General features: G+C 46.7%; 1 protein-coding gene and 1 long non-coding RNA gene across 2 annotated transcripts in view; both read right to left on the bottom strand.

Annotated features, from left to right (window-relative positions):
• LOC121547830 (adhesion G-protein coupled receptor G7-like) overlaps positions 1–15,532 on the bottom strand; it is a 32,220-nt gene extending 16,688 nt beyond the window's left edge. The window contains exon 1 of the mRNA XM_045217104.1: positions 15,443–15,532. Within this exon, the coding sequence (XP_045073039.1) occupies positions 15,443–15,479 (37 nt within the window). The 5' untranslated portion in view covers positions 15,480–15,532. The remainder of the gene's footprint in view (positions 1–15,442) is intronic.
• On the bottom strand, positions 8,778–11,471 carry LOC123485973. Its single transcript, XR_006659202.1, has 3 exons — positions 11,413–11,471; positions 9,174–9,287; positions 8,778–8,851 (listed from the first exon to the last, which is right to left on the bottom strand). It is a non-coding gene; the product is annotated as an uncharacterized LOC123485973 (long non-coding RNA).
• Positions 15,533–16,104: the final 572 nt, after the last annotated feature.

The following is a 16,104-nucleotide window of genomic DNA, read 5'->3' as shown; positions in this document are numbered from 1 at the left end:
CACACACTTTTCTGCCTTAAAAGTCATTTTCCAACAGTCGGACCAGTACTTTGTGAACCAGGGAAACATGCTCGCGTGCGTAGCGGAATACACCAGGATGTCATTGATGTAGACCACCACACCGCGACCAAGCATGTCCCGAAACACCTCGTTCACAAAGGACTGGAAGACGGATGGAGCATTCATCAAACCGTAGGGCATCACCAGGTATTCATAATGCCCCGAGGTTGTGCTGAATGCTGTCTTCCACTCATCCCCCTTCCAAATTTGCACCAGGTTGTAGGCACTCCTGAGATCTAATTTGGTGAAGAAGCAGGGGGAGAGGCAGGGGGAGAGGATAACTAAATCTTATCGTCGCCTTGTTCAGTGATAGACAATCAATGCACGGGCGTAAACTGCCATCTTTCTTCTTCAAGAAGAAACTTGAGGAAGCAGGTGAAGTGGAGGGATGTATATACTCATGGCCCAGGGTCTCGGTGACGTATGTTCCCATAGCCTCCGTTTCAGCCTGCGACAGGGGATACACATGACTCCTGGGAGGTACAGCGTCTACCCAAAGGTTTATCGTGAAATCCCACACCTGATGAGGTGGTAATTTAGTCGCCTGCATCTTAGAAAATGCGAGCGCCAGATCATGGTATTCGGGGGGAATGCTCACGGTGGGGGTACCGTCTGGACTTTCCACCGTGGTTGCACTAACGGACACACCTAGACACCTACCCTGACACTCTCGCGACCACCCCGTGAGAACCCTCTGTGGCCATGAGAAAGTGGGGTTGTGGAGTGCTAGCCACGGGATACCTAATACCACAGGGAAAGCAGGAGACTCAATAATCAAAAAAATAACCTGCTCACAATGAGTCTCCTGGGTGATCATGGTGACTGGTATAGTAACTTCCGTAACCAACCCGGACCCTAATGATCGACTATCAAGTGCTCTGATGGGGAGTGGAATGGATAGGGGAACCAATGAAATGCCTGGACGGCGTGCGAATGCCCTGTCCATAAAGTTCCCAGCTGCGCCTGAATTGACTAGCGCCTTACCCGAGCAAGGAGTAGACAATGATAAGAACATGTGTGTGTGTGTGTGTGTGTGACCTGATGGTCAGGAGAGCAGAGGAAAATCACATGAGCTAAACCCAGGTGTGAACTTACAAGATGTGTACGGTGGAAAAACACAGCCCGCCTAAAGCGGGGTGGGATTTGTCCTCTGACGTGTGTGTATAAAAATATTGTACGTCCATTTTGTGGCAGAGCGCTCTCATTGAATAAAGGCTGACCATTACAGGATTGAGTCTTTGTTTAATTAATTTCAGGAAATTATTCAAAGATATAAGAAGTGTTTGACTTCAACCATTGAGATATCAATATCCGTCTTCTGTCGTTCCGGGGGACACCGAAAACCGCGCACGGGCGGATGATACATCCGTATAGACAAAGACCTGCCCTCTGAGATTGGGGGTTCAAATACAGGCCGGTGACAAACTGGAAACGACAGAAACGGTGACGATATCCAACCAAAATTGAGCTGCAAGAATAAGGTCAGTAATCTTTATTAATTGCATTTTGGGGGAATTGAATCTGTAACCTGCAGTAAGGATATATGGAGTTTAAATTTGCTGTAGTGAGGTTCCGTAAATTATCCAAAACGGGATCGACATCCCAGTAGCCCGTTTTTAGACGTTTATCTAGAGAAAACCCAATGCGCCAGTATTCTAGATAAATATAAGGGGGGGTCTGAGTATGACTCTTTTTGTAAGATCAAAAATGGGATGGGGGTCCGAGCATGACTCAGGCAGTTGACTACAAGGTTCTACTTTGTGCCCCCAAAATGCCCCCATTAATGTTACCTGGTTATATGTGGGTTGGTCTTGGATGTGGTAACTACAAAATACACCAACACCACCATGTTGAAGATAAGCATGAACGCCACAGGGATCAGGAACCCCCAAAACATTGGCAGCTTGAAGTCAAAGGTCCCCTTTGGATCGAGGGCAGCAAGCCAGCAACTGAGAGGTCAAATGAATGAGTTAGAGAGTGGGACTTTGTGACAGACAAAACAGGACGCCAGTGATTTGAATAACGTGGTATAAAGTAAACATGGTGGGTGGCATAAGTAAACAAGAAACCGTTCAACACAATGGATCATTCTTTTAGTTTTTTACAACTTTTTAAATTGCTCGTTGCCATCGTTAAAAGTATGTAATACAAACATTGACAGGGAAAATATTTTACAGTATGAGTTATAACATTTTATAAAGCAATTGGGCCACATGTATATTGGTAGTACAGTACAGTATAGTGCAATACAGTTCGGGCCTGAACTGTGTTTTTTTCCAGTGTCAGAGCGTGGACATGTGCATGGGATGCGTGAATACAAAAATCATCCCCATGTGCATCTTCTCCTGTGTGTGTTAACTCTTGGACTGACTTACTCCTCTCTAACCGGGGTTGGTGTCAGTGGGTCACAAACCAGTAAATACGTCAAGCCGGGTCGCTCAAGTACAGTATAGTATAGTACAATACAGTACAGAGAAGTAATACAGTAGTAGTATAGTACAGTATTGACTCACAATTCCTCCTGCCTGTAACCCAGTGGATCATCCACTCTGTAACTAATTCCTAAGGTGAGGGCCACCACAACCGCAGGCAGTCCTAAAGGACAGAGAATGTTGTTGTTATTTCCTGGTAGATTAGCATGCAGACATTTACAGATTATATACTACACATACATCCTCTAAAGACATAACATCACTATACAAGTTGCTTTGAAGTTCTATTTCAGGCTAAATAAAACATAACCTAGCATTTGTTTTGGTTCAAGGAGCCCAGGGATAATGCCAGCCAAAGCTTCTGAAACAACTAAATACTTTATTTTTCTCCAAGCTGTCCTACCCAATCCGATGGCCACGGTATAGGCTGTGAAGTGTGACGGGCTGGTGGCCAGGCTGTTTCTGATAATCAGGTGTTCCAGGTGAACGTCCCCAACAGGAAGTACTGCAGCAGGACTGTGACTGCAGTACAGGGGCCTCTGTCCCGCTCTGTGTGTGTGTCAGACGAGGGGAGAATGTTGGCCTCCTGTATTTCAGGTTTCTCCAGCTGTTTATGAGGGTTGTCCACTCCCAACATGAAGAGGAGGGTGAAGATCAGGAGACACCGTTGGAGGACCGTTGGGTTGGTTTTGCGTGATTTTCTGGGGATAGGTGATAGACAACACTATGTTAGGGAAGTTAGATGCGTAGCTATGGATGTGTTGGTTCATTAATAGTGGGTTTCATATTGATTTCACCTATCAAGTCGTGTTGGATCAAAGGGCTTCTTTACACTATTGAGATGCACCCAATATTTTGAACTGGTTCTGGAACCATGTAGGATCTTACCAGGTCACCATATGGAATATTATTGTATATGTTGAATTGGTTCTGGAATACTGTAGGATCTTACCGGGTCACGATCTGGAATGTTATTGTATATTTAGAATTGGTTCTGGAACCATGTAGGATCTTACCGGGTCACCATATGGAATGTTATTGTATATTTAGAATTGGTTCTGGAACCCTGTAGGATCTTACTTGGTTGCGATCTGGAATGTTATTGTATATTTAGAATTGGTTCTGGAACCCTTTAGGATCTTACCGGGTCACCATCTGGAATATTATTGTATATGTTGAATTGGTTCTCGAACCCTGTAGGATCTTACCGGGTCACGATCTGGAATGTTATTGTATATTTTGAATTGGTTCTGGAACCCTGTAGGATCTTACCGGGTCACAATCTGGAATATTATTGTATATGTTGAATTGGTTCTGGAACCCTGTAGGATCTTACCTGGTTGCGATCTGGAATGTTATTGTTAAACTCAACCCTATGATGGACATGGAGCATCCCAATATGGTGATCCAGTTTAGAGCTTCAGCGTATTTAAAATCCCTCCTGAACGACTGTAGAAAGAAAAGAAAAAGAAAAATTCAACACTAAGTTTGTCACAGTCATACTGTATAAAGTCATCTCCCTCATGTGTCTGGATATGCTGCGGTAAACTATAGGTCAGCGGTTCCAACACTAGGGGTCGCGACCTGATGTGGGTTCGCCTGATATGAAAATGGGATGGCAGGAGAATTTCCAAAATCATACAAAAAAATATATATATATATATATATATATATATATATATATATATATATATATATATATAATAGTAATTTGTATAAAAATATTATAATATTGTCTTTGTATCTCAAAATCATTATAATGTGGTTAACCTTAAAAATCTGAATGAAAAATATTCAAATCTAAAACATAAAATTCAACCAGAGAGCGCCCTTAGATCGTGAGAAAAGGCAGCACTTGACCGTTGCACTTGAATCATTCCCACTTAAGATGACCACATTTAAAATACACAAATGCGGGACAACAGGATGATTTTGCGGGACAGTGTAGCCTACCCGATACATCATTTCAAAATAGGCCAATGCATCATCGCTGTCAATTGTGAATGATAATTCTTCATGTTTTATTTTTTTGCCAGCACTATAAAAACGGTTATATCGGTCTGCTAATACAGGACTAGTAAAGGCCCAATGCACTACTTTAGTGAAAATATGTATTATTGTCACGATCGTCGAAGGAGGAGGACCAAGGCGCAGCGTGATATTCGTACATCTTAATTTATTAAGTGCACACACGATAAACAAAACAACAAACGATACATGAAGTCCAATGGTACTAACACAAACCAACTGGAACAAGATCCCACAACACTGTGGGAAAACTGGCTGCTTAAGTATGGCTCCCAATCAGAGACAACAAGCAACAGCTGATACTCGTTGCCTATGATTGAGAACCACACTGGCCAACATAGAAACACAATACTAGATCTACGACATAGAACAAAAACACATAGACTCTACACACCCTGGCTCAACATATTAGAGTCCCCAGAGCCAGGGTGTGACAGTACCCCCCCCCCAAAGGCGCGGACTGCGACCGCGCCTAAACATAACCGAACAGGGAGGGCTGGGTGGGCATTCTTCCTCGGAGGCGGTTCCGGCTCGGGCTTGACCACCACCCTCCAACAATCCCCCCGTAGCGCCCCTGGTCCGGTCTGGCCCCGCTGGCTGGAGCTGGACTGGACATCGTTGGAGCGGATTGCTTAGGCTCCGGTGTGGAGCAGCTGACCGGTACCTGACCAGGCACCGGTGAACCGGGCACGGGCTGTGCCGGACTGACGACACGCACCCCAGGCTTGGTGCGGGAAGCAGGAATGGGCCGGACCGGGCTGATGACGCGCACCCCTGGCTTGGTGCGGGGAGCAGGAACGGGCCGGACCGGGCTGACGATGCGCACCACAGGCTTGGTGCGGGGAGCAGGATTGGGCCGGACCGGGCTGACGACGCGCACCCCTGGCTTGGTGCGGGGAACAGGAACGGGCCGGGCCGGACTGGCGACGCGCACCATTGGCTTGGTGCGGGGAGCAGGAACAGGCCGGGCCGGGCTGGCGACGCGCACCATAGGCTTGGTGCGGGGAGCAGGAACAGGTCGGGCCGGACTGGGAACACGCACCACTAACTTAGTGCGGGGAGCAGGAACGGGCCGGACCGGACTGGTGACACACACCACTTGCTTGGTGTGAGGAGCGGGACTGGGTTTCTTCATAACCCTCCGCTCCCTCAGCTGCCTACACAGTTCCTCTCGCCGTGCCTCTACTCTCTCCTTCTCCCTTATCGCCTCCAGTAACTCCTCCCTCTGAACCACTAACTCCTGCTCCCTCTGGACCAATAGCCCCCTTAACCTGGTGGCCTCCTCTCCTATTCTCCCAATACGCCCTGTAGCTGCCTCCTGCTGCCCCGTCGCCCATGCCGTGTGCCCCCCCCTAAAAATGTTTTGGGGTTGCCTCTCGTCCGTCCGACGACGACACTGTTGACGCCGTTGCTCCTCTCTCGCCAGAGCCTTAACTTTAGCCCAAGGCCCTTTCCCCGTGAGCATGTCCTCCCAGGACCACCATTGGCCCACCTGGGCCATCGCCAACCTCTCCAGCTCCTTACCCGGCGCTTGCTCCTGGACACGCTGCTTGGTCCTGTTTTGGTGGGATCTTCTGTCACGATCGTCGAAGGAGGAGGACCAAGGCGCAGCGTGATATTCGTACATCTTAATTTATTAAGTGCACACACGATAAACAAAACAACAAACGATACGTGAAGTCCAATGGTACTAACACAAACCAACTGGAACAAGATCCCACAACACTGTGGGAAAACTGGCTGCTTAAGTATGGCTCCCAATCAGAGACAACAAGCAACAGCTGATACTCGTTGCCTCTGATTGAGAACCACACTGGCCAACATAGAAACACAATACTAGATCTACGACATAGAACAAAAACACATAGACTCTACACACCCTGGCTCAACATATTAGAGTCCCCAGAGCCAGGGTGTGACAATTATTATGTCATTGTGATTTTTTCACGGGGTGCTGCAGCACCCTACTTCCCCACTGCTATGATTATATATTTCAGTCTAATGTGGCTATTTACCTACTTTTCTAGCTTTTTGTAAGTAGTTAGGAGACCTAACTATGAGATATTGTTGAACTTGCAGCCAATCAATTAGATGTTTTATACAATCTGTGAGTAACAAGGTGGAAATTAACTGTCCTCTCCAAGTTTAGCAGGAATTTAGCCTGAAAGGATTTGAGAAATATTTGTTGACGATAGGCCTATGACATTGGCCTATGTCTCCTCTTCTGCTGCAAAGAATACCACATCTCAACAATGATTGGAGAACTGTTTAACATCACCATGGCTACCACATCCTTATGATACTTTTTCATAAGGGCAACGTGACTGCAAGAAACAAGTTGGAATGTCTGACTGAAATACTGGACAAATCAACGTTTTTTCTACAATTGGTGGCATTTGAATTTGTTGATAAAATGCGGGACATGATTGTTTAGTTGCGGGACAAAGGGCCAAAATGCGGGACTGTCCCGCACAATCTGGGACATGTGGTCACCCTATTCCCAGGTGAATGGCTAGGCCCACTACAGAATGAAACCACACACTATTTCAGAGATATTACCGCCACAATCAATATGGTGAAAACAAGGTGTGGGGGATACCGAGGCGCAGAAACACTAATCAATACCTTTGTCAGATAACACTGTAAAATGAAGAATTTATGCTATAGCTAGCAATCCAAATGAAACCTACAGAACCACTCAAATACTCCCCAGCTTTTGCTTTCCAAATGGACGTTAGTTGTGAGGGCCGAGATGCCCATGCATATTATTTTGTTCGCTACCTGTCGGGGGATGCTATTCACGAGGACGTATTGTTCTGTCTCACGATTCTCAAGCATGAAACTGTACAGAGGATGCGCTGCATGGCTATACTGAAGAAAAACAGATTCCATGGTAACGAATGGTTAAAAAAAAAATAGACTTGACTTTCTGTGTAATGAAAAGAAAATGTGTCTCCTTCCCTTTGTAACTGACATATTTGGGAAACTGAACGAACTGAACGCAAGCATGCGTGGGGAAATACAAAAACATTCTACAGGTGAGTGACAGAATCAGTGGATTCAGAGGAAAGACTTCTTATTGGAGAGAAATCTGTTTGACTGTGATCCTGCCTCAGTTGACATGCCTGTAAGTGAAATCGAAAGCTTATCGAGCCGTCATATGACCCAATGCTGCAGATAACGCATTTTGGTTCCTGACTCAAAGGGAATACCCTGCCGTCTACCTCCGAGCATTAAAACTCATGGTACCCTTTGCCAGCTCATATCTGTGTGAGGCTGGATTTAGTGCACTTCGTCTGCATTAGAACCAAATATCGATCCAGGTTGGAAGTGACAGCAGAGATGAGGTGGGCACTGTCAACCACACCCCTTGACTTTGAGAAGCTCCAATGCGACATGCATCAGGTCTCTGATCTCATCATCTCATTAGTGGTGATGAGATAAGAGACATTATGTCAGACCACTTTGCTATTGACTGTCATAGCGCCACATTAAAAATATGTGATGGTGAGTTGAGAATACAATCAGAAATACTGTTAGAATGTTTTGCAATTAACTGTCATAATAAAAAAGTAAACATAGGCTCTTAATTACAAAAAAAGAAATTCACATGTTTGGGGTCATGAGAGTTTTCAGATGGTGACGTGGGCCAAAAAGGTTTGGGAACCCCTTCCACAGGTCAAAGTGTGGTCAGTAAAAGGGAGCCGAAGGCAGCTAGCTACTCACCATGAGCACAGCGAAGTTAGTAGTGTGATTACAGAAACATTGCAGGCCGTCTTCTGAGTGGTTGACTTTGGAGCAGCCAGAGGTGCTCCAGTCTTTCAACGTGTAGTTCCACCACACCCAGGCAAAGTCATAGAGGGAGGAGTTGGGGACAGCCTGAGAAGTGGGAACAGAAACAAACTCTCTGTAAAATGGATAACTTAGATCAGGGGTGTCAAACTCATTCTAGTGTCTGCTGGTTTTTGGTTTTTCCTTTCAATTTAAGACCTAGACAATCAGATGAGGGGAGTTCCTTACAAGAGAGGAGCGAAAACCCACAGCCACTCGACCCTCCGTGGAATGAGTTTGACACGTGACTTAGATAATGGAAAACTTCCCATTAGGTTTCTCAGAGAATTTGGACCACTTTGTGTTTACTGATTCCAAGATAAATCTTACTGTTGGCTTGAAGAGCATCTCAACATGCAACCCAGACACTTGTCCCAGGTTAGCAGAGATGACCCTTCTGCTGGTTCCTGAAGAAGCTGTGTAAGTCCTGGACCTGAAGAACCGGTCGTTTTGGTAGAGCACAAAACCAATGGAGTAGTTTGTGTTTTTATTACGTAAAACTGAGTGGAGTGAGGGAGAAAGAGAGTGAGAGGGGGTGAAGAGAAAGAGAAGGGGAGAGAGAAAAAGAGAGGGGAGGAGAGAGAGATTGGTGTTCATCTCAGGACTTCATATACATGAGTAGCTTGACTTTGCCTTGTAGACTTATCGTGGAAGCCACATTACTTCTCAATAGTTCACTTATCCATATCCCATGTGACTCAATTTGGCATTGCTGACCTGATTTTGGCGACCACAAAGAGTAGTTAAGTGCTCTCGGTGAAAGCGCTACAAGGAAATTGAAGCTTGAGTTTATATACTGTTTGCATACCAACATTGGCTCACCTGGTGTGAATTTTATGACAATCTGGACATCGGTAGCACCTCCTTTGTCAGCTATCAGTTCAGAGGTATTGGTGTTGAGATTAATTCTGTCGGCCACAAAATTACCAGAACTTCCTGGAGAAGGAGATTAATTTGATTTATAAATTTAAAGAGGAACAATATAGTGTTCTTTCTGCACTTGTCCGTAGTACAGGCCTCCTGTAGCTCAGTTGGTAGAGCATGGCGCTATAAAGAAAAATGTATGCACTCACTAACTGTAAGTCGCTCTGGATAAGAGCGTCTGCTAAAATGACTAAATGTCACGCCCTGGCTCTGGGGACACTGTTATGTTGAGCCAGGGTGTGTAATTCTATGTTTGTATTTCTATGTTGGCCTGAGTGACTCCCAATCAGAGGCAACGAGTGTCAGCTGGTTGTCTCTGATTGGGAGCCATATTTAACTGTCTGTCTTTCACTTTGTGTTTGTGGTTTCTTGTTCCGTGTTGGTTCGTGTTGTAACCAGGGACGTCACGTTTTCGTTTTGTTGGTTTTGTTCGTGTGTTCATTCATTTAATAAAATGTTCGCATTCAACGCTGCGCCTTGGTCCTCCTCCGTAGACGATCGTGACAGAAGAAACCACCAAGATGTGACCAAGCAGCGTGTCCAGGAGCCATCGCCAGGGAGATCCCTAACAGAGCTCCTTCGCCTCCTCGACTGGGTCAAGCCGAGTGAGGAAGAGAAGGGCTTGACATTGTGGCAGAAGGGTGAAAGGCTGGCGAGGGACATGGAGACCTGGTCCACGGGTAGGGAGACGCAGAAAATGTTTAGGGGGGCTAACGCCGTGGACGACGGGCCAGCAGGAGACCGCGGCAGAGCGGCCCAGCGGATTGGCAGAGGAGGCCGCCAGGTTACGGGGGCCACTGGTCGAAGAGGGGGTGGAAGATGTAGAGGCACGGCGAGAGGTACTGGCGTGTGTTGCCAGTCCGGTCCGGCCTGTTCCTGATCCCCACGTAGGGCCAGTGGTGTGTGTTCCCAGTACGGTCCGGCCTGTTCCTGCCACTCGCACCAAGTCTACGGTGCGCGTCGCCAGCCCAGTCCGGCCCATTCCTGCTCCCCGCACCAAGTCTGTGGTGCGTTTCGTCAGCCCTGTCCGGCCCGTTCCTGCTCTCCGCACCAAGTCTGTGGTGCGCGTCGCCAGCCCAGTCCGGCCCGTTCCTGCTCCCCGCACCAAGTCTGTGGTGCGTTTCGTCAACCCTGTCCGGCCCGTTCCTGCTCTCCGCACCAAGTCTGTGGTGCGGCTGTCGCCAGCCCAGTCCGGCCCGTTCCTGCTCTCCGCACCAAGTCTGTGGTGCGCGTCGCCAGCCCAGTCCGGCCCATTCCTGCTCCCCGCACCAAGTCTGTGGTGCGTATCGTCAGCCCTGTCCGGCCCGCTCCTGCTCCCCACACCAAGCCAGTGGTGTGCGTCGTCAGTCCAGCACGGCCCGTGCCTGTTCCCCACACCAAGCCAGTGGTGTGCGTCGTCGGTCCGGCACGGCCCGTGCCTGCTCCACTGGTGCCTGGTCCGGCACCGGTCAGATGCGTTACGCCGGAGCTAGAGCAATCCGCTCCATCAGTGTGCAGTCCAGCTCCGGCCAGCGGGGCCAGACCGGACCAGGGGTACTTTGGGGGGTTGGAGAGGGAGTGGGGATCAGGCCCGGAGCCGGATCCGCCGCCAAGGCGGAGTGCCCACCCGGTCCCTCCCCTGTGATATTTAGTTGGCGCGGTCGGAGTCCGCGCCTTTAGGGGGTACTGTCACGCCCTGGCTCTGGGGACACTGTTATGTTGAGCCAGGGTGTGTAATTCTATGTTTGTATTTCTATGTTGGCCTGAGTGACTCCCAATCAGAGGCAACGAGTGTCAGCTGGTTGTCTCTGATTGGGAGCCATATTTAACTGTCTGTCTTTCACTTTGTGTTTGTGGTTTCTTGTTCCGTGTTGGTTCGTGTTGTAACCAGGGACGTCACGTTTTCGTTTTGTTGGTTTTGTTCGTGTGTTCATTCATTTAATAAAATGTTCGCATTCAACGCTGCGCCTTGGTCCTCCTCCGTAGACGATCGTGACACTAAAATGTAAAATGTACAACAAATCAAATCCATACCAAACCTTATTGATCAACAGAGGAGAAACATTTGAAAAATGAGAAGTTTTAACCAGTCTGTCAACACAGATATAAACTATCACTTTAAATGCCAGTATGTAGGTTCACTAGCAGTCCCACCCACCAGTCAGAGCAGTAAACTGGATCCCTACTGTGTCACTTGGTACTTGGACAGACTGGACTGCCAGGTTGGGCTGAACCACCAAGGACACGTCACTCTGCTGGTCCAGGGAAAACTCCTCCAGGGTCTCTGTGAGGCTGGGAGCGAAACACAGAAAAACATTAGTTTACATGCACCCATGCAGACACGCACAGACACACAAGTACACACATAAACTCAAACATATGCAGAAACACATACACACATACACACACCTCTGGACAGCATCACTCTCCTGTGTAGTCTCCTCACTGGCATTCAGCAGCTGACTGATGGTAGTTACAGCTGCCACTGCGATGTCCTGCAACATGATCAAAACCAGGGGATGACCCTCAAGTGTTCAAATCACTGCAGTAACAACCTCACGTTTATCTCCAGAACATGTCATAGTCAAGAGTTGATTTGAAAACATGTTATACCTCTGTGATATTTGCAGACTGAAGCAGAGTGTTAGCTATCTGAGCTGCTGTGGTGATGTTGTCAGCTGATAGCAGCTCTGGTTGGGAGGTCAGGATCTGAGTACTGAAGGCTAGCTGTAATAAATCACTGCTGGAGATCTGAATAGGGAGAGAGATTTGTATTTTATATTTTTTTTCAACAGAACATTGTACAAGTGTCAGCAACATGCTGAACTGTGAGTACATTGGGATATTAAAATTGCCAACACTAACTATGTGGCTCAGTTGGTAGAGAATGGCAATTGCAACGCCAAGGTTGTGGGTTCAATTCCCACAGGGCAAAAGTATGAAAATGTATGCACTCACTACTGAATGTTCCTCATCAACTGTTAAGCAGAATAAAGGAACAGAATACATGAGCTGAAGGTAAAAGCCAGTTGTTACTGATCTTCAAACTGTAAGATCGACTCCTCATAATGATAACTGTAACTGACCCAAAGAAAGAAGAACGCATAATTGAGACTGGTCATAAATCAGGATCATAAGAATATTGACTTACATTTCCTTGAATGCCACTGAGGGTCAATTCACACTGCAGCTCCTGAGGAGGACCAAACATCGGAGAGCCAGTGTCATTCAAACATCTTGCTGAGGCTTCTGGTAAACCGGCTGGAGGAACAAAGACAAAAAGATACTCAAGATTTTGTGTTACCTAATGCAACATTAATTAGGACTGTAACAGATGAATACATTTTTGTCATTTTAGGTGAATAAAAGTAACATACCACTGGTTGTCTCCTCACCACACAATTGTTCTGAATAAGCAGACCAGCCAACCGTTGTTCTTGGGAAGGATAATCCATAGGTGATGGTGGAATTTCAGAAATTCCCTATCGAAGTAAAATGCATTTCAACATGGACCAAATGTATGACTGCAAACATGAAATGTACATTCTGAATGTGAGATCCAGGGAATAGTGGTGTGTACCGTGAATGTGAGATCCAGGGTTAGGTATAGTAGTGTAGTGGTGTGGACTGTGAATGTAAGATCGAGGGTTAGGTATAGTAGTGTAGTGGTGTGGTGTGTACTGTGAATGTGAGATCCAGGGTTAGGTATAGTGGTGTAGTATTGTAGAGCGGAGTCTGAATGTGAGATCCAGGGTATGGTATAGTGTAAGTGTGTGGATGTACCCTCTGAACAGGTCTCTCCGGTCATCAGGACAGATACAGTCTCCACTCTGCAGCTCACCACCATTGATACAGACCAAAGGAGCGGTTGTGGTGGTAGAAGGGAGACTGGTACTGGTGATAGTGATAGAGGTAGGGTGACCAGTAGTTGGAAGTCCTGAAGCATTTAGGTAACCAGTAGTTGGAGTGTCAGTAGTTGGAGTGTCAGTAGTTGGAGGGTAAGGGGTTAAAGGGGCAGCAGTAGTTAGAGGGTAAGGGGTTAAAGGGGCAGCAGTAGTTAGAGGGTAAGGGGTTAAAGGGGCAGCAGTAGTTGGAGGGTAAGGGGTTAAAGGGGCAGCAGTAGTTGGAGGGTCAGGGTTAAAGGGGCAGCAGTAGTTGGAGGGTCAGGGTTTAAAGGGGCAGCAGTAGTTGGAGGGTCAGGGGTTAAAGGGGCAGCAGTAGTTGGAGGGTCAGGGGTTAACGGGGGCAGCAGTAGTTGGAGGGTCAGGGTTAAAGGGGCAGCAGTAGTTGGAGGGTCAGGGGGTTAACGGGGCAGCAGTAGTTGGAGGGTAAGGGGTTAAAGGGGCAGCAGTAGTTGGAGGGTCAGGGGTTAAAGGGGCAGCATTAGTTGGAGGGTAAGGGGTTAAAGGGGCAGCAGTAGTTGGAGGGTCAGGGGTTAAAAGGGGCAGCAGTAGTTGGAGGGTCAGGGTTAAAGGGGCAGCAGTAGTTGGAGGGTCAGGGGTTAAAGGGGCAGCAGTAGTTGGAGGGTCAGGGGTTAAAGGGGCAGCAGTAGTTGGAGGGTCAGGGGTTAAAGGGGCAGCAGTAGTTGGAGGGTCAGGGGTTAAAGGGGCAGCAGTAGTTGGAGGGTCAGGGGTTAAAGGGGCAGCAGTAGTTGGAGGGTCAGGGGTTAAAGGGGCAGCAGTAGTTGGAGGGTCAGGGGTTAAAGGGGCAGCAGTAGTTGGAGGGTCAGGGGTTAACGGGGCAGCAGTAGTTGGAGGGTCAGGGGTTAAAGGGGCAGCAGTAGTTGGAGGGTCAGGGGTTAAAGGGGCAGCAGTAGTTGGAGGGTCAGGGGTTAAAGGGGCAGCAGTAGTTGGAGGGTCAGGGGTTAAAGGGGCAGCAGTAGTTGGAGGGTCAGGGGTTAAAGGGGCAGCAGTAGTTGGAGGGTCAGGGGTTAACGGGGCAGCAGTAGTTGGAGGGTAAGGGGTTAAAGGGGCAGCAGTAGCTGGAGTAGTTATGTCAATGGTGGTTGGAACGGCAGAGGATGTGGTGAGATCCCCCTGTAGCAAAGAGACTGCCCAAAAATGTAAATAACTCTGTAAACCACATAAACAAGGGTACATAGTGTCAGTTGCTATACATTTTGGAGATTATCCAGACTGTTCCAGTTTCATTGTCTTCACCAGTGTAGAAATGTTTTCTACTGTACTTTATGAGAGAAAGAAGTCATTATCACTGCCAATAAACAGTAGACATTTGATAGCAAAAGCAACTCTGTTATAAACTGTATCTGAGAACTGACAGTAGTCTATTCACAGTATGTAAACAGCTTAACAGTAAATCTAAATAGTGTTTGAATAATAATAAAGTCTGAAACAATGTCTTCATTGATGTTATTGTATCCCTCGCAGCAAACAGACAAAACATCAGTCAATCATTTACTATAAACCAAACTTTAAAATTCATAAACCAAACTGTAAATACTCTAAGGTCATATATTGGATATACTCTATTGATAAGTTAAATGCATCATACATCTTTGCACATCGTAAGTGAAAACAATTTTCCTACACAGTTCTCAATCAGACAAGAAACTTAACAACAGCATCATACACTGAGTATACCAAACATTAGGAACACCCCACCCCCACCCCCCCTTTGACCTCAGAACAGCCTCAATTCATCAGGGCTTGGACTCTACAAGGTGTCGAAAGCCTTCCACAAGGATGCTGGCCAATGTTGACTCCAATGATTCCCACAGTTGTGTCAAGTTGGCTGGATGGTTGGCTGGATGTCCTTTGGGTGGTGGACCATTCTTGATACACACAGGAAACTGCTGAGCGTAAAAAACCCAGCAGCGTTGTAATTCTTGACACAAACCGGAGCGCCTGGCATCTACTACCATACCCCGTTCAAAGGCACTTAAATATTTTGTCTTGCCCATTCACCTTCTGAATGGAACACAAACACAATCCATGTCTCAACTGTCTCAAGGCTTAAACATCCTTATTTAATCTGTCTCCTTCCCTTCATCTAAATTGATTGAAGTGGATTTAACAATTTACATCAATAAGGGATCATAGCTTTCACCTGGATTCACCTGGCCATTCTATGTCATGGAAAGAGCAGGTGTTCTTAATGTTTTGTGCACTCAGTGTACATCTGAACATCTTAAATCACCCTGAATAAATCAAATATAGAGCAAGTCTTACCTGTAGCAAAGACAGCCATAATCCATAGCTCCTTCATCTCTGCTGTTTCCTGGCATGCAGTGTAAGCAGACTGCACATTATTAGGACGTCTGTTGGTCTTATACTGTTCTGCTCTTCACCTGTTACAGAGTCTGCAGTGACGTGCAGATACCAGTTAATGATTTACTATTGAAATTAAGGGAAAAGTACTGTACATTGGCTCAAACACAACCCACGTTGTCAACAGGATCAGTAAAGACAATGACACAAATTCTTTGAAAATAGATCAGGTATGACTGGATGAATAAATTGGATACACATGGATGGATACTGTGATAACCAGTCAACCAATAGCATTAACCTTCTATATGCAAAACATTATTGGTTGCAGCTGGGAAGGTACAGTACATATTTTGGTAAACAGGCCAACTTTTTTCCACTAGAGCAGGTGTAATTAGATCTCCTGATTAGAGGGGAAGAATAAAAAAACAAACAATGGAACTGGCTTTGAGGTCTGGATTAGAATTTGAGGGCACTAGAGGGTATACTTCTCTAGAATAACGTTTCCCAAACTCGGTCCTGGGTTAGGTAGTGAGTTAAACAAACTGGGTGTGGGTAGAAAATTCCACTTAAAGCCCCCAAAAGGCTAGGGCCGGCTCTGGCTGCATGTGTGGGAGCCATTG

Source organism: Coregonus clupeaformis, unplaced genomic scaffold (genome assembly GCF_020615455.1).
Source record: "Coregonus clupeaformis isolate EN_2021a unplaced genomic scaffold, ASM2061545v1 scaf0919, whole genome shotgun sequence".
NCBI classification, from domain to species: Eukaryota; Metazoa; Chordata; class Actinopteri; order Salmoniformes; family Salmonidae; genus Coregonus; species Coregonus clupeaformis.
This window is presented reverse-complemented; position numbering and strand designations above follow the sequence as displayed.